Source organism: Anguilla anguilla, chromosome 5 (assembly GCF_013347855.1).
Source record: "Anguilla anguilla isolate fAngAng1 chromosome 5, fAngAng1.pri, whole genome shotgun sequence".
Taxonomy (NCBI): domain Eukaryota; kingdom Metazoa; phylum Chordata; class Actinopteri; order Anguilliformes; family Anguillidae; genus Anguilla; species Anguilla anguilla.
In genome coordinates, this window is record NC_049205.1 from 6,556,316 (window position 1) to 6,580,411 (window position 24,096).

At 44.0% G+C, this 24,096-nt stretch overlaps 1 protein-coding gene across 3 annotated transcripts in view; it reads right to left on the minus strand.

Moving 5' to 3' along the window:
* Window positions 1-24,096, minus strand: part of gabrb1 (gamma-aminobutyric acid type A receptor subunit beta1) — a 52,753-nt gene that overhangs the window by 23,910 nt on the left and 4,747 nt on the right. Inside the window, exons 1-3 of one of the 3 annotated variants that reach the window (XM_035419624.1) lie at window positions 19,604-20,420; window positions 19,405-19,496; window positions 19,164-19,231 (exon numbers count right to left, since the gene is read on the minus strand). The exons of 1 other annotated variant lie outside the window; for it this stretch is intronic. In XM_035419624.1, coding sequence (XP_035275515.1) covers window positions 19,164-19,231; window positions 19,405-19,496; window positions 19,604-19,683 — 240 coding nt within the window. In that variant the 5' untranslated portion in view covers window positions 19,684-20,420. Of the gene's footprint in view, window positions 1-19,163; window positions 19,232-19,404; window positions 19,497-19,603; window positions 20,421-24,096 lie in introns of those variants that run through there. One more of the 3 variants, XM_035419625.1, reaches the window with a different exon arrangement.

Sequence of the window (24,096 nt, forward strand, 5' to 3'; positions counted from 1 at the left end):
TGGGGATGTGGGGAGAGAGAGAGCCATTAGCAGGGGCTAGTCCTGGGGATGTGGGGAGAGAGAGAGCCATTAGCAGGGGCTAGTCCTGGGGAACAAGAGAGTGAGAGAGCTGTTAGCAAGGGCTAGTCCTGGGGATGCGGGGAGGGAGAGAGAGCGGTTAGTGGGGGCTAGTGCTGGGGAACATGGAGAGAGAGAGCGGTTAGCGGGGGCTAGTCCTAGGGGTGCGGGGAGGGAGAGAGAGCGGTTAGTGGGGGCTAGTCCTGGGGAACATGGAGAGAGAGAGCGGTTAGCGGGGGCTAGTCCTGGGGAGCATGGAGAGAGAGAGAGCGGTTAGCGGGGGCTAGTTCTGGGGAACATGGAGAGAGAGAGCGGTTAGCGGGGGCTAGTCCTGGGGAACATGGAGAGAGAGAGCGGTTGGTGGGGACTAACTGCTGCATTCGTAGGCAGAAGAGAGGAGGAGAAAGGGGAAGGAGTTGCGCTGGGGAGACTTCTCAAAGCCGATTGCGCTGAGCTTTTTGTCTTTTGTCTGACTGAGAGCTGGAAGGAGACACAGAAATATCACAGCTGTGCAAAATGTGCCCCACTCTGACATTTAACACAGCCGCCAAATATTTCCCCGATGAGCGACTATATCAAGCGGCAGAGTATTGAGATGTTTCACGAAAAAAGATCATTTAGCCTGCACTGCACATACACAGTAAATGTACTGTATATGTTCAGTGTAAACTATACATTATATATATATATATATATATATATACACATTATATATATATATATATATATATACACATATATATAATGTATATAATGTATATGAATTATACAATCACAGTATTGCTAAGCTTGTGTTTAGTGTTTATTTTGTCTGGAAATCTAAAATACAATTTATTAAATCAGGGAAAAATACTCTTATCTTCATTTTATAAACAAGTGCATTTATTTCCATTTTTCTGAGGCTGTCTTGGAACTACGTAATGGACCCCCGAGTGAAAGCCTTGATAGACCCCGGTATGAAAAGCTTGAAGGAGCCCGTTTTGGTCGCCTCGGGCAGTATAATGACACGTCTGGATGATCGGACGCCTCCTCCTGCTTATTGCGAGCGGGAAATGTTCTGAAAACGCTTCTCCGCTCGAGGAACAAGAGAACTGGCGCCACCTGCGAGCCTACCTGTCAGCCAAGGCTCGGAGCTGAATGGGGCCTGGATTGAGTTTGGAGGCTGTCAGCATTGTTTTCAGGGGACATCATCATTTATTAACGTGTCAGAGAGCTTAACGCCTGGTGCAGCCACTTCTCATGAGCCGTAAAAAGCTTTAGGGACTCCATTACCCAGGATCCCTGGGATGCAGAGAAAGGAAGAGACTTTGAATGTTTAATCTTTTTCTTTTTTTTGGCTGTGGCTGCTTATTAATTCAGATGTTCATTGTGGAAACACATAAAAGGCTCAATGCTTGGTTCAAATAGTCCTCTCTGTCATTTGGAAGGTTATTTGTGTGGTGCACATTAGAAGATGTTTAGCGCTAGTCAAGTGCGGCCAATAAATGTGAAAAATGAAAACAACCTTTCAGTCTTTGCATGCGCTCAGACAGTCACTCATTTTTTAGTTTCTTGTCATCTCAAGTGTTGGCTGTTTCATTAATTCATAGATTCATGAATTATGTAATTTAACTGTTCATGCATTAATGCTTTATTCAGTTTGCAACACGTCCATGTGAACACGCACTTTGTATCATATTATGAGTATGAAACAGGGCAGTCAACACAAAAATAATGTCACAGTATTTTCAGAAAACACAAAATTCCAATTCCTATCATGAATAGCATATAGAGAAATCTACGGAAGAAAGATGAGGAAGAACCGGACGCCAGCCCTTCTTCCGTTCTGATACAGGCTACACCTCTCGGGTCTTCAGACGGCACAATCCAACAACACGGGTCATGTGGAAAGTGAAGAACTGCCGCCATTTTGGTTCAAAAAGTTAACCAGCGACTGGCTACGTGGCGATGGAAGCGGAGCTTTTCTAACCGCGAGTGTTTCGCACTGTCGGCGGTGACCTCAGCTGCAGAACGTCTGACAGCCGTGCTGTCTGTCTCCCCTCTCGAATTATAAATATCTCGACACCCCCCCCCACCCCCCACCCACCGAGTCATGACAGTGAATCCTTAACAGCCAAACCGCCTTGCAGCTTCCTCATCGGTCTTGATTCTCTGAGGTCTCGGTTTCGATATTAAGTTGCGACACACATTCACACGGACTTTCTGTCCGTTGCACAAATCACTTCTGGCTGAGGGTTCGGCCGGGGAATTGAATAGGTGGGTAATTCAGAGTGCTGTTTAAAAAGCACCGGATGCCAGCCTGTCTGAAATGCCAGTGTTTGATTTAGTGGAATAAGGATCCCTTTTGTAATCAATATTTAATGTCTGAGGTTGTACCAGGCACCAGTTTTTGCATAATTACGATGGCACAATATAAACAAACACAGCATGAGCACACAAACTAATGCACAGCACTATCCAGTGCTCTACTGCTGAACACATGCTTCTTGATAGCTCACATGTATTAGTAACATGTGCAGCTCCGAATGCACTACTATGAATATAGTGGATTTGGAAGAAACGCCAGGCTGTGCGGTAACAAACCAAATATTTAGTGGGGTCACGTTGTCCACCCTACCCCAGGCAGGTCACCGTGGATACTCATTTAAATTCCAAACAGTCTCATGAATGAATTCAGGTCACTTCAAAACACGTGTTCCACAGTTTTGCCTTTTTTTTTTTAAACAGCCTCAAACTTTTTCTCAAACACACCGCTGGTTGTGCTCATTTACCATTTGCTTCGCCCTTGACCTCATCCTTTCGCACATGTGATTCAGCACCAATGGGCAGGCGTCCGCACTCGGTGTTTACGACTTCATTGGTTTCGGCCATACGTCCGCCAATTAATGAATGGACAGAGATATCAGGATCACGGGAGCCACAGCACATTACAGGGCCCTTAAGGAACATTCATTCTTTGTGGCATTAATAACCGTCTTCTGCATAACGTGTCATCATTGGGCATCAAAAATCTATCATTACAAACAGCTGACAGCTCTTGAAGCTGCAGGAATTTGAACAGGTGACAGTAGCACAGAGTCAGGTGATGGCAATACAGGATCAGGTGACGGTAACACATGATCACATGATCAGGTGATGGTAACACAGAGTCAGGTGGTGTAACAGGATCAGGAGATGGTAACACATGATCACATGATCAGGTGATGGTAACACAGAGTCAGGTGGTGTAACAGGATCAGGTGACAGTAACACAGGATCAGCTGGCGGTAACACAGGACCAGGTGACAGTGACACAAAATCAGGTGACAGTAACACAGGACCAGGTAGCGGTAACTCGGGATCAGGCAATGGTGAAATCGAGACTAGCCGCAAGACAGCAGAGAAAGATGAAAGGCGGGCAGCGGGGGGCTCCAGGCGAGACTCAGTGATTGAGCGGATGCCTGCTGGGTTTGCAGTGCATCAGACGGTGGGTTTAGCGTTACACACTTCAGCAGCAGCTGTACAGAGTAAGGCTATATTTATGAGTGAACTGTGCTGTCTGACATCAAACTCTCCAGCACCAAATCTTCAAGGGAGAAGAACATGAAATAACCAAACAAATCGCAACCAAATTTTCTCTGCCGAACATTTCAGCATTGATCTCACAGAAGGCTGATCGGCTGGTAAATTAACCGACAATGTTCTTTCACGAACAGCAAATAATCTCGGCCTGCATCGAAGAGCGCAGACACACAAAAGTCTCGCTTTCGAACCCTTGTACAGGTGTGCTCTTCCTAACACATTCCCAATGGGAGGAGAAACAAGGTGAAGACAGGAAGACCGTTTAAAACAGTTTAGATCCGCCTGCAGCCCTCTCTAATTGTACTAAAGCAGAGTTTTTCAGGGCCAGATCACACCAGCGTTCTGTGAAATGCCATCAGCCGAACCCCAGGCAGTCTCCGGGCTGCATTCGGCCTAATGAGCTGTTTCCCTAAAAATTGCATCGGAAGCCAAACCCGCGAATAACGAACGCCATCGTTCGGTGTGACTTCATTAAGAGATAAACACTTCTACAGCCACTCCAGTCTGTGTGGGTGTGGGGAGGGGCGGGAGGCGAGGGTAGGGGTGGGGGGGGGGGGTTGCTGGCAGCCAACTCCTAAAAAAAAATACTAACTTCTGTTCAGCTTTAGCTGTGGGCCAGAGCCAGCCAGATTCAGACGTGGCTCTTTTTTTTTTTTTTCTTAATCACTTTTCCGCGAGGCAGAGGACGACTCCGCGCAGTGGAACCAATTAAGAGGAAGTGCGGTGCGGATGAGTTCACGGCAGGGGACGTCTGACGGGTCTTCCTGTGTTTGAGCCCACGTTCCGAGGGGTTTGGGGACACGGGGCGTAATTTCGCCAAGGGGGGGGGGGGGGGGGGTCCGCTGGGGTGAGTGGAACGGAAGATGGGGGTGGAGGGGGCCTTGGAGAGGGGTCAGCTGTGGGGGCTGGAAGTAAGAGGCAGGCAACGCTGAATTTACCCATGAATCTCTGCAGGAATCCGCTCCCAACAGTCAGCCTATTAGACTGTACACTGTGCTTATTGTGCAGCACATTAAAATACACTTAGCCATGCACCCCACCAATATACTGACACAGTACACTGGGCTGCACGTGGGTTCCTGCTGTACACCAGTCTGATCTCAGCTCTGCCCAGGGCACATCTCTATTCCACAGGAAACACCCCCATTACACGCCCCCATTACACCCCTCTACTGCACAGGGAACAACCCCATTACACGCCCCCATTACACCCCTCTACTGCACATGGAACGTCTTCATCCTCCTCAAACACTGATTTATACAATAATCTGGGCCATAAATTGCGGGAGAGCTGCCACTCGTTTCATGCAGGTGTGGAGAGCTCTCTCTCTCTGTCTATGTCTATGTCTCTCTCTCTCTGTCTATGTCTCTCTCTCTCTCTCTCTGTCTATGTCTCTCTCTCTCCCAGTCTTCTTCCTTCTGCTCCAGTGTTTCACTCTATCTTTGTCTTCACCTTAATTTATCCCTCTCTTTCTCAGTTTCAAAATCGTTCCCTCTCTCTTGCATTTGTTCTCTATCTCTCTCTCTCTCGCTCTCTCTCTCGTCTCATCTCTTATCTCTCCCCCGCATGCTCGGTCCGGTGAGTGCATGTGCCAGGACCGAGCTCGAAGGCTTGCTCAGAAAGCGTCTGCCCCTGCTGCCCCCTGCTGCCCCCTGCTGCCCCCTGCTGCCCCCTGCTGCCCCCTGCTGCCCCTGCTGCAGCTGCACAGCACTCTCTGTGATTTCTGGGCATGTGTGCCGTTCCATCACATTAACTGAAGTAGGCTAAATGTTCAAAAGTTCACACTGATGCGTGTGTCACATTATTCCACCGGTAGTTTCAATGATGGGCAAGTTTTTATTATGTATTTGCCATGGAATTGCTGTGGTATAGTGTTGCACACACACTTATTAACAGTAAGTGCCATTACTATGTAAGTACATACTTATTTACAGTAAGCCAGTACTGTGTGCTAACTAAGTAATTACATATTTATTAACAGGAAGCCAGAACTGTGTTATTACTATGTAAGCACATACTTATTAACACTGAGCCAGTACTGTGTGGTTACTATGTAATAACAGACTTAGTAACACCAAGCCAGTAATGTGTGATTACTATGCAATTACATATTCATTAACAGGAGGCCAGTACTCTGCGATTACTATGCAATTACACACTTAAAATGTACCGTGTGATTCACAACTGGTTTACAGCAAATTGTTCAATGTGACATAATCCCTGCTAGAGTAAATGTAATCCCTGTTGGGGGTAATATGAACTCTTATAGAGTTGAATTAGCACTGACAACTGTACGTAGTATGCACTGACATACTGGCATTAACCCTTAGTGCTCTTGTTTGTACAAAATTCCAACTTTGCTTCATATTAGTCTGCTTATGAATTCTTCCCATATGCTCGCTGAAAGTTGCTTCATTGTTGCACGAGAGTCTGACTAATGACTAAATTGAAATCTTAGATGATATCATAAGATTCCATGGGCGGCTACATGTAGGGATTAAGATTCCACCAGTTTTTGGGTGGCCAGTCTAGCCTGTTACTTACACAAAGACGCAGGCTAAATTTACATTTGGTGGCTATTCCGTGAGCACTATATTACATTCCTACACACCCTACTATAGTAGTTAATATGCAATAGAGAATTAATTTGTAATTGCATACATAATTATGTACATAGGAACTTTTTAGAGCACCATTATGTTTTGACTCAAAAAAGAGGAGAGTTGAATATTTTGGGTTTTTCCTTAGCTGACCCTAATGCTCATTTTTCATGTACTGTATCGTAAGAATCTTGGTACTTTTCCCGAAAGCGCTCATAAAAGCGTGATTGCCAAAGCACATTTGTGTAGCCTACTGCCCAAAATGAAATCAAATGAAACGTTCTAACGGGCATAACGGGCTATGACTGTTTGTCTTTGCACAATATCTACCTGGACTTTCAGCACCCGGAGAAAAATTAATAGACTCCAGTAAAAGCACACTAACCACTCCCAAACATTTTCTTTCGGGCTCAGTTTAGCAGTGTTTTCTTATTTCAGGTTACTGAAATGATAGAGCAGCATGGCAAAGGTGGTTCTCCTTTTCTCCTTTATTCTTTACATCTAACGGTATCTATTGTACAGGCTATAACTAACTGGCTAATGCAAAGTCCTTAACAAGATAACCTGAGGAGCCCCTCTGGTTTAAAAATCCAACGGTGGAGGATTTGTATGTCCAACAGCTTTGCATCGTTAATGTTCATGCAAATTGAAACGCATTAACATTTTGGCAGTGACCCTGGAGGGTATGCAATCACTACACTAACATACACATGCCACTGGTGAGCTGTATCTAATTAACATGTTTTGAGCATTGGAAGAATGGTACTCAGAAGAAGAAGGCACAGAAAAACAAATTCACCGCCTCCTCAAGCTGGTCTGCGTGTCCCTTGTGGCCCCTTGTTGGGTCACCTTTTCAGTCGGGTCACCTTTTCCTTCTCTCTCTGATCTCCTGGTAATGTTCACATCAAAGCTGTGCACTGTTCTTTTATTGAGCAAGGAGCTGGGAGAGGCTTTAATACTGAGGGGTTACTTTTTTCTCGTGATGCTATAGTGGAGATAGAAAAAAAAAGAAGAAGAAAAAAAGGTCTGCTTGGTTCAGCCATCACTGACACCCATAATCCTCTCTCACAGACTCTCGTATGGAGTTGACTGTTTCACTTGACTGTTTGTAACCCTTCTGCAGCACAGCTGACAGGCAAATGATTGAATACCTCCTGTTCCGATTCCCTTCTGTTACTTTACATAGTAAAACACACCCCTTTTTTCCTCAGAAGTGATTAAAACCTTTCTGTAGTGTGCACTGTGTCAAATATGCACTGTGTTTATTGTGCAGTGTTAAATGTGCACTGTGTATAGGCTGTGTGCTGTGTTTACTGTGCACTGTGTAAAATTTTACTGTTTACTGTGTTAAATGTGGTGGCTTATTCTGCAGCCTGTATTCCCCGCACGTCACCTGGCCTTTTATCTCCGCTTGCTGGCTGCTCGGAGTGTGTTTGAGTATGCCCGTCACCGCGGCTCAGAAAAGGCCTTTTGGAAATCATTTCTGGAGAGGGAACATGGCCGCCGAATCACCGCCGGCTCCTCGCCATGACCGGAATCCTGATGGCGACGCCGCGCCTGCCGGCCCCACCGGCCGACCCCGCGGAGGGGTTTCCTGAGGTTAGGGGGCGCTCTTTTCCTTTTCCAGGGGCACTCCGGATAAACCGCCAGCGCTGAGGGAATCTGAGCCGTGTGGATTTCAGGTTCTGTTTACTTCCTCTTCCTGTTCCTCACTCTCTTACAGCCTCTCCCTTCATATTACATTACATTACATTATAGGCATTTAGCAGACGCTCTTATCCAGAGCGACTTACACAACTTTTTTTTTACATAGCACTTTACATTGTATCCATTTATACAGCTGGATATATACTGAAGCAATGCAGGTTAAGTACCTTGCTCAAGGGTACAACGGCAGTGTCCTTACCCGGGATTCGAATCTGCGACCTTTCGGTTACAAGCGCAGTTCCTTACCCACTGTGCCACACTCCGTCCCATATCTTTCTCTCAATTTATCATTCTCTCTCTCTCTCGCTCTCTCTCTCTTCCACCCTCTTGTTGTTTCTATCTCACACTGCCCCTCTCTCTGTCTACATTATACAAGATACTGTAGTACTGTAGATCCATGGACAGTATATTACCGTAGATTTATGTAGATATACTGTATGCTGAGCACCCATATATGAGGTATCAATGCACTGGAGATTTGTACTGCATAACTACAGATATTGTTATAAATGCAGTACAGATGTCTACTGTGTAACCAGAGAAATACTGTCCAGCAACCCTCCACACATCCTGAATTATTATTATATAACAAATTTTATTGTGTTCCTTCCAGTTATATTCTTACTGCAGATATACTGTACAAATCCAGCAGTGTGTAGTTAGTATTCAGCGCATAGCAGGCTAAGTCTGGGCTGGAACTGCAGTGGCAGTCTCATTTTATATTCCGACTATTATGCTCTTTCCATTTGCAGTAGATAAGGACCTGCAGTGCTGTTAAATCACGTAATTTTGACAGCCTACAATGCCGATTAATGATAGCTGGCTGTCGACAGGCCTAGCTGACAAAAGGACAAGGAAGAGGAAAGAATGAAACACAAAAAAGCAATAAAATAAAATAAAATAAAATAAAAGAACACAGCCTGTTTGTCATCCAGCAGCCACAGGCAGTGGAGTGGGGTATTCTGCCATCCAAATTCAGCTGCATTTAACTCATTTCCTGATTCTGTTTTTGCTTTTCTGTTTCAGCCATGGGATAAATAATTACATAAAATGAATGTGTAACCTGTCCAAGAGGCCTGTGACCTACTATTCCACAGCTTCTACATTTCACACACAAAGATATGCATAATAAATATGCTATTTTAAGCCATTAAATAATTTTCTAAATAATATTTCGATAAAATAGTATTTTAAAGTAACTAAGCAATAATAATATTTCTCTTTTTCCCTCTGATAGGCAGTTTTTTCGAAGTCGGCTATTAACATGCCTCTGACTCCCCGTCACTTTGGGATGCAGCTCTTGAACATCCTTCACTTTCTGGATATATCATCTTTCACTTCCTGAATATATCATCTTTCACTTCCTGGATACTTCATCCTTTCGCTTCCTGGATATATCATCCTTTATTTCCAGGGTATATCAACCTTCACTTCCTGGTTAAATCATCCTTCACTTCCTGGATAAATAATTCTACACTTTCTGGATATATCATCCTTCACTTCCTGGATAAATCATTCTTCACTTCCTGCATGTATCTCTAAAGACTCAGTTTTTTCATACTGTACCTGGGTATTAATGAAGCACAATGCTGTATACTACTCCTGCTTCTATACAGTCTTCAGCTGTACAGACAGCCAGTGGCTCGAGTAATTAAAAATCCATTTGCTGGATTTATAACCTTTCAACTATGCGTGAAATATGATTAGCTGCAGTGGTTGTGTTGTTTTACCAACACACTTTTAATTGATGTAATTAATATAGGATTTTCTAGGGTTCATCTATGCCGCAAATCATAGCTTTATGATTATGAAACATTTTTGTAAAATTAAAAATGTGTAGCTTGTGAGCGCCACATCTATCTTTCTCTCGGGCACAGAGCTCGGATCTACGTGCTCCAAATATGGGACTACGTGACACAGTGCTTCTCCCAGGACTGCATGTGTCCTAATCTACACAATCTGTGTGGAAAACAAATAAACCAATATCTGGATAATTTATTAATCTATCCATCCAAAGGGATGGGCAACACTGTACCACTGATCTCATATTTACTGTAATATATAAATAAATATCATCAGTGATAAAGTGAAAGCAGCTGCCTCTTGTCAGAATATTACACGTGGGGTTACGAAAGCTCTCTTCCGGCCCTGATAAACACTCAGCTCACGTCCCATTCAGTCTGTGGTCCTGCCAGAATGCTGAGGCTCCTGCCGTTCACGGGAGCACAATGGAAAAACAGAATGTCTGTGGACCTGACACAGACCAACACACAAACACAGTAGGGCCCACCTGACACAGACCAACACACAAACACAGTAGGGCCCACCTGACACAGACCAACACACAAACACAGTGGGGTCCACCTGACACAGACCAACACACAAACACAGTGGGGCCCACCTGACACAGACCAACACACAAACACAGTGGGGTCCACCTGACACAGACCAACACACAAACACAGTAGGGCCCACCTGACACAGACCAACACACAAACACAGTAGGGTCCACCTGACACAGACCAACACACAAACACAGTGGGGTCCACCTGACACAGACCAACACACAAACACAGTTGGGTCCACCTGACACAGACCAACACACAAACACAGTAGGGCCCACCTGACACAGACCAACACACAAACACAGTAGGGCCCACCACGCTCAGGATGGATGAGATTTTGGGACAGGTATGAGGTCACTGACAAAAATTATAATTTTTCCACAAATCACAGAACTTCCTGCTCTTTGAAACCCAATAAGAATCGCCTGCTGGGATCCATACCCACATGCTTCGGTAAGAGCGCCTTCCCTGTTCTCACACGACCCAACCTTGCAGCACCTCACACAGTTGCCATGACAATGGCAATAGCCTGCATTCCAAAAGTTGGTGAACTTGCCAATCTGTGTGCATGTGAAGAAAGGAAATAACCATGCTTCCACTAACCACCCTGCAGTCACCATGTGGTTCAGACTCTTTGGATAAGGGCGTATGCCTGATAATTAAATGAGGATGTAGATGCACTGCAGCAGAACTAAGCTGTTTGCATTGATTAAATCTTCAGATTTCCCAGCACCACCCAACCTGACCTGGCTGCTGCCTTTTTGTACCAACGGGCAGCACTGCCCAGCCCCACCCTCATCCGCCAAGATCTTTGGTAATGCGATTTGGGCTCTTCCGTGATGACCCTCTGATTGAATTCTCAGGGATGTAAAATCTTCTGATCCTCCATTAGCCTCTGGTATTCCATATCAGACACAATGGCCAAGTGAGAGACAGTAGGGGTGTAGGTTTTCAAATCGGATCATCGCCTAATATCTACAGTAATGCCACTCTTTTCTGACACAGAAAGATTAAGAGGCCAGCAGTGGTTTTGCGTTAAGCTGATTCACGCTGACACGCGCTTGAATTTGTGGATTTGTTATTAGGGATGTAGATGAAGCCAAAACCACAAAGACAGTGTGGCTGCATGCCAAAAACAGATTGCAACAACATCTACTGTATGATACTAGTTTATCTACAAATAGGCCTGTGTTGACCAGATGCCATTGGTGACTCACGATAACCATACTATATTAAAATTATTTTTAAAGAATCTTTTTAAATGCACCTGATTGGCTAAAAATACTATTGTGACGGCCACTTCATGGGGCACATGTAGTGATGTTCTTTTGGACAAGATTAGGTAGGCAGGGGAATTTGTGGTGGACAGAGCTGAAGCTGTGTAGGGTACGGAGATCAGGATCCTAATGATGATTCACTGCTATGAAGCTCGGGGTGCAAAAAGGAACAATTTTTGGATTGCTGGCCAGAGGGCAAGCATGCGTTCCTGTGTCTGGGACCTTCTGGCAGTTAAACACCAGAGGCTTGAATGTCCAAACCAGAGATGAACCATGAACCCTGAACCCTGCCATTGCCTCTTCACAGCACAATAACTATAAGAGTCAGGCAAAGTGGCATCACTTTGAAGAGCTCTGTATCAGGATGTTCATCCTCACAGTGGAACAACAGACCAGAACTCTTCCTAAATCGAGAAAGTAAGACAGTAATGCAAGCAGACAAATGGACTGATCACAGAACGTCTCTGTTCCTGTAATGGGTAAGCAGAGATTCAATGGGGCTCACTTGTAACTGAAGCTGCTTTATGTTACAGGAACAATGAAGTTTTCCTGATATACTAACATGTCTCTGAACAAATTTTAACCTTATATTTTTCATTTAAAAAACTATCCAAACAATCAGATCAATATTTACAACCACAAGGTTAGTTTAATCCAAGTAGCTTACAATTATCTCACAGATACTGAATAAGATGGGACAGGTTTTTGGAAAAGAGAAGCCCAGTGAGTTATTTCTCCTCTCCTAACACACAGAGTATGTGTGCGTGTGTTTCTAACCCATCTCTCCTCTCCTAACACATAGAGTGTGTGTGTGTGTTTGTGTGTTTCTAAGCCATCTCGCCTCTCCTAACACACAAACAGGGTGTGTGTGTTTCTAACCCACCTCTCCTCTCCTAACACAAAGTGTGTGTGTGTGTGTGTGTGTGTGTGTATTTCCAACCCACCTCTCCTCTACCTCCTCTCCTCTCCCTTTCATCCCACAGAGGAAGTCCATTAAGAGCATGGGCTCAAATGACACATAACAGCATCAGACATCTCTCACACTCTCACTTTTCATTATTCATTTCCAGGCCTCGGTCCTCTCCGGCTGACGCGGGCCACTCCTTCTTCCACTACATCATTCACTCAGACCCCACATCCGCGCGGGACTGAGTCAGCACCCTCAGAACTCGAACCCCAGACCATCTGGTTCGAGAGCCCTCCGCCCCCCCACCCCCTGCCCCCCGCCCCCCGCCCCCCGGCGCCAGGCTTGCGGCCAGAGAGTCGAGCCAGAAGTACCAGCGCCACACCTGCCTTCCGCACTTCTGTCCAGGGAACCGCAGCTCGGCATTGTCTCCTCCTCACTTACTGTTATAATGCACCTCTTGCAAACAGACAGGCCGGCCGACAACCGGTGAGCTCTCTTACGTCAGTTACGAATAGATAAACCAATAAATACAAATAAATAAAAGTCGAAGAATTTTGGCAGGTCTCTTTGGCAGGTGCATGAGGGCACTCATCCCACAGCCTGCTGAGCTTTTAACAAACAAAACTAAATATCAATCAAAAATAAATAAATAAATATACAGATAAATAAAACAGGAATGCATAAATAACTAAGATATCGCTTGTGCTTTCGGCACACCCTAATCGTCTGGAAAATAGATTCAGAAACGTTAGTTTGTGCCTAGCTTGATCCCCGAGACATTAAGGAGTTGATGAGGACTGGGAGGGGGGGGGGAGAGAAAAATTTCCCCCCAAAAGATATGCACTTTAAATTCTTGTCACGACCCTGACAGCGAAGAGGTTCTGTCTGCTCGCATCACACCGCCTGCAAAAGGGGGTGGGGGGGAGGGGGGGGTGGGGGGCAGGATGATGCTCCCACTCTACTCTGGGGGGTAAATGTCACACATGGCACTGCATGCTGTACACACACTCACATTTAAATTGGATGAATGCAGTGACGGCATCTCCTTTATTTCTGCTGGTCCAGAATACTGAGCACTGCCCCACAGCACTGAACACAGCTCTAAGCACTGAGCACAGCCACAGTGCTGAACACAGCTCCACAGCACTGAACACAGCCTCACAGCACTGACCACAGTTTTATAGCACTGAGCACAGCTACAGTGCTGAACACAGCTCCACAGCACTGAGCACAGCTGCAGTGTTGAACACAGCCCCACAGCACTGAACACAGCTGACAAAGATCTAACCTCCAATTTCCTTTAAAGCAGATGGATCATCACCTGTTACTGCAACCTACAGAGCCATGAATTTCGGAAACACACCTGGGAGCGAAATAAACTACAATGTAGACAGCTACTCAGCCAGGGTGTCAACGCATGTGTGCATGTGTAGGCGTGTGTGTGTGTGTGTGTGTGCAATTATGTGTCTATGCATATTAGCCTTTGTGTGTACACGCTCACGAGAGTATAAGTCATTATGTACAGTGTATTAGCATTCTTATGTGTGGGTGTCTTATGTGACTGTGCGCAAATGTTTGCTTTAGCACAGAAGGCTTCCAGAACTCCAAGCTGGAAAAAGTTAGAGTGCGGACGTATTGGTGAGGTGTGGTATAAATCCACACCTTAAAGAGGCGAAGAGCACATAAATCAAAGGGGCGGATCGATAGATCACATGCAGCCCAGGACCCAAGGACCAGAACGGAGGCTCCTGAGTGAGCAGCCAATCAATGTGTAGGCTCCTGAGTGAGCAGCCAATCAATGCAGAGGCTCCTGAGTGAGCAGCCAATCAATGCACTTCGATCACAGCCAGGAAAACTGCGGCGCCACACCGACTCCGCCTCACTGCACGTGTGCAGTTCGAGCGTGCGTGGCATCACCGCCTGATGGCTTCCCTTGCACGTTACTCTCTACCATCGTGTTTTTACACAAGCCTCCCTACCAGGATAAGGTTCCCACCATCAATCAATCAATCAATCAATCAAACAATCAACCAATCAACCAATCAACTTCAAGAGCTGCACAGCTGCATAATGAACATTATGCAGAAAAATGCAATATAGCCAAATATCACTGAGAACTAAAGGGCTTGGCCATCAATTATGGTGCACCATGTTATATACAGTTATTATAGTATATTACAGTTATATAGCACCATGACCGCAAGGTACTTCTGAATTACTCTCTAAATAAATTCAGGGGAAGTTAATGATATACCACACCCAACTGTGGTCTCGGGGTTGGGCAAAAAAGGTCATATCCATTAATGGATTTAATGCCAACTTCTCTTTTTTCTTGTGTTCATTTATAAGAAGAAAAGTAGCGGCTGTATGGATATGCGAGTTGGCCCACAATCGTTACCTAACTGTAAAAGAGCCAGCTCAATAGACCTGACCCGTTTGCAGACGACAAACACTATTGTCTATTTGAAAAACGAACAGTGAACAGATCATTTAAAATAAAAAAAAATAAGGTGTTCCATTTCTCGTTACCACAAAAACAAACAAATCTGATCACAGTCAAAGACTCACTTTATAACTCGTTGCCCCCAGCAATGCCCAGTATCAACTCCTTCAACCCCAATCTAAGCAATCCAATCCTTGAAGTATTTTCAAGAGGCTTAGGGGCTGACTCGTGCCCTAAGGTGGAATACCAAAATTAAGGCATTTTTGAAAGAGGTATGATGGTGCTAATTGGTGAGGGTGTGCATCTCCACACCTCAAAATAGAGCCGTTTCCACAGCTCTAAATAGAATCATTAGCTGACAGAGTACTTACAGAAGAACGCAAGACAGGGGTTGGAATCACAGCCTGAATCATGTTTATTACAATGTCAAAATCTTATTTTTCAACATATAAAACTTGCTGGAGCTCTAATCTACACCGTTGTTGCTTGCTTTTACCTTGAGTGTTTGTCACACGGGGTGTCACATATTTATTTATGTTGCTTGATACTTTCAAAAATGACTGTCTTGGAGCCTTTCCAGAATATTCAATCACTCAGACAATCCACGAGGTGATTGAATAGCACCGCTCGGATAAAAGGCCAGTGCACAGATAAAATGACATCCCTGACCTCCAGAAGGAGAATGAGGCTTTTTCTGATGAGATGCGAAAACAGGTGGGAATTTCACCTCAAACTGATGTTGTGCCCCGATATTTGGAGCATGGCAAAACAGGGTTCAAATTCATAGTTAAGAATAAATACATATTTTTTTCATTATCCTTCAGTTGAATGAGTGAAAACTTTTCGCTGAGGTATACACACTGACTTGGGGCTCATACACACACCTTTAAGGATTCATGACCAGCTCCCTTCTTGCATTTTAACACTGTTGGCCCCATTGGTGACAGGTGCACCCACAGGTTTAAATCAAACTGAGTTCAGCTTTATAGCACAATCAACAACCCAACACATAGACCCGCAGCCCAGCCAACAACCCAACATCCAGGCCAATATACCAGCCAACAAGAATGTTAAATACCAATAACATAACATTGCAATGATTTTCAATATTACACCTTATATGTGACACATAAATAATGTAACCAGTCTGGACATAAACACACATTGAATGTAAGAAACCAGAGAGAATGTTCTAGCAAAGTAAACACGCAAACAAACGGCAAAAGGCAACTAGAAATAACTAGTCAGAAAAAACAAGAGCTGATGACAGTTTCTACCGGTAGGCTTTCACACCACTCTGTGCAGCTGTTCTTCGGATGAACATCAGCTACATAAAAAATTCCACACTGTGTTCCGTTCACCCTGGTAAACAATTCATAACTGTGGCTGCTACTGCAGCAAAACATGATCCAGCCTGTGAACTGCCAAAGTTGACTTATTCCAGAAAATTCTGCATCCTGTCAGCAGATGACTTACAGTATGTATGTCCAGTGTAAATGGAAATATTGTGTGGAATTATTATCCAGTATTCATTCAAACATTTAATGGTTGTATTCAGAGGATAATCTTGCTTGTGAGCTAAAACCCAACTGTATTCCATTTTGTGTTAACTACACATTTATCAAGTGCTTGAAATCCTGTTTGTCTATGCATAGATGTATTAAATGGCTTTATTTTTAAAATATATTCAGCTTTCAGAAAAAAAAATATCAGGCAATCATTGCATTTGCCCTGAATGTTTTATAAAGTTGTATAAATGATCAAATATGAAGTTCAAAACCCAGAGATACATTCGTCATTGGTTGATATTGAGCATCTATCATCTTGGGAAAACGGTAGAGAAGGAATGAAGCTGAGGTGGGCAGATGCTGTGCCTTTCAGCCAATCAAAACTGTTGTTTGGGTCTTGTGCAGATGCTGTGTCTTTCAGCCAATCAAAACTGTTGTCTGGGTCTTGAGTGACAGGATATTCCATCCCGAAGGGACAGCACAGACGCTCATATTTGGGGCTGAGTAGTCTTTACTGGCTGGCCCTTAGAGGGACTCGATGAGCACTCAAAGTATTTTCTATCTGGGAACATCAGTTGCGTCATGTCATTTACATTGCAATTCTTTCATTCTGAAAAAAGAGACAAGATCAGGAAATTGTTATTTTGGTGTTTCAGTGACAACCATATGACCACACAAGGGGCGACCCATGTTACAACTAGTATCAGCTATGTTTCAGTCTGAAGCAAAAAAACTGAAGCATCACCCAGACAAAACAGGTTGCTGCTACAAGGCTCATATGAAATCAAAGCAGTGGGCTTTTTATAATTTCATTTTTACCATGCCATTAGCGTTCGGTATTGTCCTACATTAATACATTTTGCCGGGGCTGATTGTCAGGGAGAGGCCTCCGTCATCCATTGATTTTTAATTAACTGCACTTTTTAAGAGGTTGTAATTAATTCATGAATTTTTATCGCCGCGCCGAAGGGCTTGCGATATGATTGGCCTCAGAGTGAGGTGAGGAACATTCGCCGGGGTCATAATTATGGCACGACACCGCAAAGGTTCTCCGGGGACTGACTGAGGAAGCTTTTCCATAAAGTTCCTGGCGTTTTGAGAATTTCAGCTCGGGCTCGTGGTGCTGAAAAATTGTTCGGTGTGACACCGCTCAAGGGAACGGCGGAATCTTTAATTAGAAAGGGAAAGAGCCGCCGGTGGAGAAGACCCTGAGTGACAGCCGTTTGGAAACCGTTGCTCCACGCCTCGGCGCCTGACCGTGTCGGATCACACGCCGGGTTCACGTGTTCTGAGCTCTCTCACGTGTTCCTGATCACGCAACTCCCGTGTCCCGTCCCAAATTAAACAGCACTGGAAATAGTTCGTAAAGCCGTGACCGATGATGGCAAACACGCGCGATCACGGTTTTGGGTTCGAGACTCAGCCGCCCTGTGAACTGTACCCCACAGTCTCCTACATTGACAGACTCCTACGTGGAGGGATATTTTCTTAAAGACGGGTCTGTTACATACATCCATATTCATTTATGACAGAAATAAACTGAACAGCCAATCAAAATCATTCTTTAATTAAGCAGTAGCAATGCTGCCTTATGTCACAGGCCTGCTGACCAGAATTTGCTAAAACAAACGGAAAAGTGACTATTTTAAGGCTTTTCACAAGATTGAGCGCCAGAAGATACCATTACAATTCCCACTGGAGAGCGGTCTATGAAAAATATGTATCTTCAATCTAAGCAAACGACATACCAGTTTCAAACCCAACACTTTTTGACCTTCTCTGAAACTCTGCCCTGTCACTTTAGGCCTGTTTGTGGCTAATGCTGACAACAAACCACAAAAGAACCCAGGGAGCAGGGCTGAGTTCTAACTCTCCACAACCTGTAGACATGCACCTCGGGGGAGGGCCGCGTACGTTAGCTACAGTAGTTTGAACAACCCTGAGCGGTCTGTGGGTTTCTGTGTGTCAACCCTCAATCTCAAAGCAGGAAGATATTGGCCTGGAGTATGAAGGATAAGACAAAGAGAATGCTGAATTTGGCGTATTTGCATTAAAGCAGAGAATCCAGCGGGAAACGTGTCAAATCTCTTCTTTAGACGTGGTAAATTACCGATGCCGCTCGTATGCAAAACACGCGCGCATAAGCACCGTTTCTGCTTGGCCTGATTGTTGAGTCACTAGATGTATTATGCAATAGCTGCATTCAAATCAGAATACCAAACATGAATTTCAAAATCTTGCTTACTTTATTTTTTCCCCCCAGACTGCGGATATCACAGACACCACAATAAAGGCGTGTGTGGACTGTTCAAAGTATACGCATTTAATGTGCAATAGCAATCTCTCTCTCTCACACACACACACACACGCCTCTATACACTGTTTAACTGTTTATTCTTGATTGTTTACTATTTTTGAACTTTATACACATGTAACAGATTGAGGATCTGTCCATCGTGCTGAAACGCAGAGGCACGCATTAATCGACAGATGGCGATATTAGTCGTATTTAACAAATCAAACGCCTTATTGAAATACTGTAATTTAAAGTATTTTGCATTCCCAGCAAGAATTCCTGAAAGCGAAAGTTAAATATGGCTGTAATATATTAACAAAACTTTTAAACCCAGGAGATAGCGCCGCTGCGTTCAGGTATGACTTCACTGCCATGATCCCCTTAAACAAGTAATATACTTCGCTCGAGACATCGTATCATATTGTCTGCGTTGGGGTCTTGTTGATGCCAAATGTACTCACCATATTAACTTCTGAGACCATGTCGATGCTTGCGATGTCTATGCTCATTCCGACATCTACAGGGGCACCTTTAAATCGCAAATATAAGGCAGGTGTTAAAGCCTTGGCACACCACGAGCAAGACTCACACATGGCTAAACAAAACCATGATTGCACCACACTCTCGACACTGGCCGCAAACAATCTGGCATCAGGCAAAGGGACACTGTCGGCGATATGATGTATTAAATGACAATATTACCTCCGAAATCAGGCCTTAACCGAATGTCATATCCTTTGAGCAATTTGTCCACGGTGACTTTCACATATGACATGTTGCTCGGCTCATTTGCGCTAAAGGGAAGAGATACGGAATTGGTTCAGTATCGCAGCCGAGCGGCAGACCGCGAGACAGAGCGCACAGGCTCGAAGAAGCAGCCCATAGACTCCGAAGATCTCACCTCTGAGCACAGCAGACCATGGCGACCGTCAGGGAAAGCGACAAAATCCCGTAACGTCCTCTGTCTCCAACCGTCCACATTCCTAACTTTGATAAAAGAAACGACTTTCTGCGAAGATTAAAGGGACGCAACTTCGGACTAGACAGCACAGCGATTCCGACAACCGCAACGCACGCGCGCGGTTTAAAAACATCAAACCACACTTATCTCTTGGAAACTATTTTACACCTTTCGTAAATAAAAAGAAAAAAATGCACATGTAAATAAATATGTCCACGTTTTACGCGCGTTTTATTCGCTGCCGTGTAGTTAGCACTGAGGTTGTGGACGTAGTTACAGAACTGAATCAATATGCTGGTCAGAACTGATTCCCTTCGGCCAATTTGACCATTTCATCAAACGCAGGAGTGTCCGGATCAGATTTGCACGAGGTCTTCTTGTGCTGTAAGACCGACGCTCTTAAAGAATAGTGGCATTCAAAGCAGCCTGCTGTCCACCTTTCATCAGCTGTGCACAGGACAATCCTGGAACACAAGCACGTTTTGGAAGCTGCGCATGTTCTCCGGCTTCACCCGCAGGCTCGAGAGCTCTCATCGTCCATTACCAGCACGTTGCGTTTTGGCAATCAAGTTTAAATTATTTGTTAGAGTGCAGCCTAGCAGAGGCAGTAAAAATCGCACTGCACACGCACACACATACACACACACGCGCACACACACACAGGAATGAAGACGGCGCCGGCAGCAAGTTAAATGACGTTGCGTGACTAGCAGTTAACAGTTCTGACCACCCAGGGTGAAAACAGGGGAAAGAGTAATTATGAGTTCTTGCAGTCAATCATTCGGATTTCGCTCTGAGTGATCGGTTGCCTACAGCTCGCTGGTTTAAGTCATTGCGGTGTGTCTCGATTATTATGGACAAATTTATTACTTAATGCAGAAGCAAGTGGAGAATTGGGTGACTGCCACTTGGGTTTTTAACTGCTTAAATGGATAATAACAGAAAACGAAGCAATGAATAAACAAATAATAATGGGATTGGAAATAGGTGCATTTATCAGTTAGTCATAATGTCACCATTAACAAACTTAATGGTTGTTTTTAACAGTTTGTACAGGAAAGATAAACATAAACATCAATGTATGCTTGTGTGCAAATGCACATGCAATATATGTTTTTTCATAAATCTATTTGTTAGCAAATTGCAATGTAACTATTTGCCCAGTTTGGTGAAAAGCTGCAGTTCTACCTTCCCAGAGATTGTGCCTGGTTTCCTTTTGCACGTCACATTTTAATGGCAGACTATGTGTATTTACAAACTTCCAGAGAGCATATAACATGCACATTTGAGGCCCAGATTCAATAAAAATGTGTCCTTTAACTTTGACTTACAATATCCAAAAGTATTTGCTTTTTTTCCATAGCAAAAACACTCTGAGAGAAGTTGATTTAGCTGATGTCTGAGCCTGTCTGTATTTGTGCAAACAAATTGCACTGATCTGTTTGTGAAAGGAAAAAAAAAGTATTGAATCGAACGTGAGCAGCCTGTCATATTTGTGCATTGAAAAACACTTTTATTTATTTTTTTGGATTCATAACGGAAAACGCTTTTGCAGTTCGGTTTGACTGAAATGCCTGTGCCCTGGTGAGTTTAATTGAGGAGAGGAATACAATGGTTGTACCAAGTGCTGGAGATCTCCAGAGAGTCAGCAGAGTTTACAAAGAAGTAAATCAAAACTAAAACACCTCCTGGGCACTTTTTTAAAATAGTCAAACCCTTCTGTTAGTCCCAAGGGAAGGTCTATAGATCACCCACACATTTCAATACCTCAGAGCCTTCTGTCAGCATGTTCTGCCCAGCAAAAAAAAAAAAACCATGATAGTGCTATTCCCAAATACCAATGATAATTAAATACAAATGTCAACTAATAAAAGTACAATCACCAATTAAACTTGACAATGCCATCGCGATTTATGGTCATGTAATGAATATCCAATAATAGCGAGTGAAACATAAATGTGAAATGACATTTTAACTATGGAGCCTGCTGGACATCTGTCACTCTGATAGGGGTCTAATTAACCTTGTTGCTGGGCAAAGAAAACACACCAGACAAGTTTTAGCGTGACCAGGCGTAGACCACAGAGGGGACAGCCATAGGTATTTGATTATTGCCGCCAAGTAGCCAGTCAAATGTTATTTCCAAAATCTTGTATGTATGCTCAAACAAGAGCTAACTGCACCTGATAAAACACAGGTTTCAATACATACACCTGATAAAACACAGGTTTCACTACCTACACCTGATAAAACACAGGTTTCACTACCTACGCCTGATAAATCCTTTGATGATTGTGAATACCAATAACATCTAAACTCTCATATCGTTGTGACACTTTGTCACATACCCAGGCATTAAGCCGATGACCTCTGATCAATAATCTGCACCAGCCACAGTGATTTGCAACCACAAAACAAGACAGAATGTTCTCTCTTAATAATGTTCTGCCCCCAGTTAATGTGTCTGTCAGTGAAAAATGAAAAAAGACAAGGCTATGGATGTTCCTTGTTATTGATATTAAAGGGAAACAGTTGCTCACCTCTTTACTCTATGATTTTTTGCAGTCCCAATGATACCCTGGTGACAAAATCTGAGAGAGAATAATGAGTTTGTAAATTATGCAGAATTCATCAGGGGCTGGCTACTTGCATCCCTAATTCTACACGACCTTCCACCCACCACCCACCCTGCTAAAACAGACACTTCCTGTACTCTCCTTTCTTATTTTTGTATAGTGATACGACCCCATGTAATAGAGAAGCTGTGCATAATATGGAAACCCTGTGAGGGAGAAGCTTTGCACAAGATAATGTGCATGTGAGTGTATGTTCATGAATGCATACAGGCAGTCACCAATACACATACATACACACACATACATTCTTATGCAAACACAAACACATCTATGTGAGGGTATGCATGTGAATTTGAGTGTGAAGTGCGTATATAAAAAGTTGTGTGCGTTATTGTGCGTGCATGTGTGCATTTGTGAAATCGTGCGTACATGTGTATGCATCTATCCACAATATATATTCATACATTGTCGATTTTTGACATGAAGAGAAAAATGCATTCCATCCATAACCAATACAAATAACCAAGAGATGGAGCCATTATATTATGCAAGTAGATTTTAGAGGGCACAGTGGAACTCTTCCGTTACGTCAGTTACCAAGCTGAGTCACACAGTCTCCAGATGTGTTTATAAATGTAAAGTGAGACTCCCATCTTTTCCTACTAATTATAATCCCATGAGACACTCACATTCAAGCAAGATAAAACATCCTGTTGCTGATTAATAATAATAAAAAAAAAAAGTTCTGTGGTTGTGTGGAGGAGCTCTTAGAGAGATTTAAAGGAGCTCTGTAAAATGGACAAGGCCATTGCTCAGATCTAATAATGTGAGTAAATGTGTTCTCTGTCAGCACAAACGCATTATCCCACAGCAGAAATATGGGGTTTTTAAGGCTCACGGATCTGTCCTTTCTACGTCCTTACCACCTCGCCTTTGAACAGGGCTGGTGTAGGATCTCTCTCTCCGTCCTTTCAGCTTTAAAGTGCAGCTAATGAATCACTTGCTCTCGCAGAAATGGCCCCTTTCGGAGCTGCGCAGATGTAAAAATGCCGGAGCGTTTGGGTGATATTAATAAGGGGCGATATTAATGCCTGGGAAAGTTAGTCATTTTATAATTTCGGAGATGTGAGAGAGAGTGTGGCTACAGGCACACACACACACACACATGCATGCATGTATGCACACGCACATATACATATACAACAGCGTATTGAGAGATTGACAGACCAATAAAGAATGAGTGAGCAGGTGGATGGTTAGCTAAATCAATAGACATACAGAAGGACGAAATGAAACTGCACTGATTACACGCCGCACAAAGCAACAAGACCAGCATCTGCTGGCTCCTGCTCACCCCCTCATGGGTAGCTTATGGAATATAGAACACAGTTCAGTACCAGGAAAGTGTGTCAGTAATAGACTGAAAAAGATCTTACATACAGTCCCATGTGTGCCAGTCAGCACAGTGTGTGTGTGTGTGTGTGTAGTGTGTGTGTGTGCATGTGTGTGGGTGTGCACGTGCACGTGTGTGTTTGAGTGTGTGTGGTGTGTGCATGTGCATGGTTTGGCATGTGCCTGTGTGTGTGTGTGTGCACATTCCTGTATTCTGCAGTGCGAGCACTCTGAGTTGGGGCTTCAGAAGACACACATGAAAAAAGTGTGTAACAGGGGTTGGGTAGCTGGCATACGCATTGCTAGTTCACGGGGATCATTAGCAAACGCTGTCCTGCTCTGCACGTGCTGCGACAGGGACATTAAAACCCCCTCGCCTGAGGCCTGGGAACCCAGCAACTGTTCTGCTGTTACAAGATCTTAAGCCTTTATTTTTTTTAAGCAACAAAAATAAACGTATCCAAT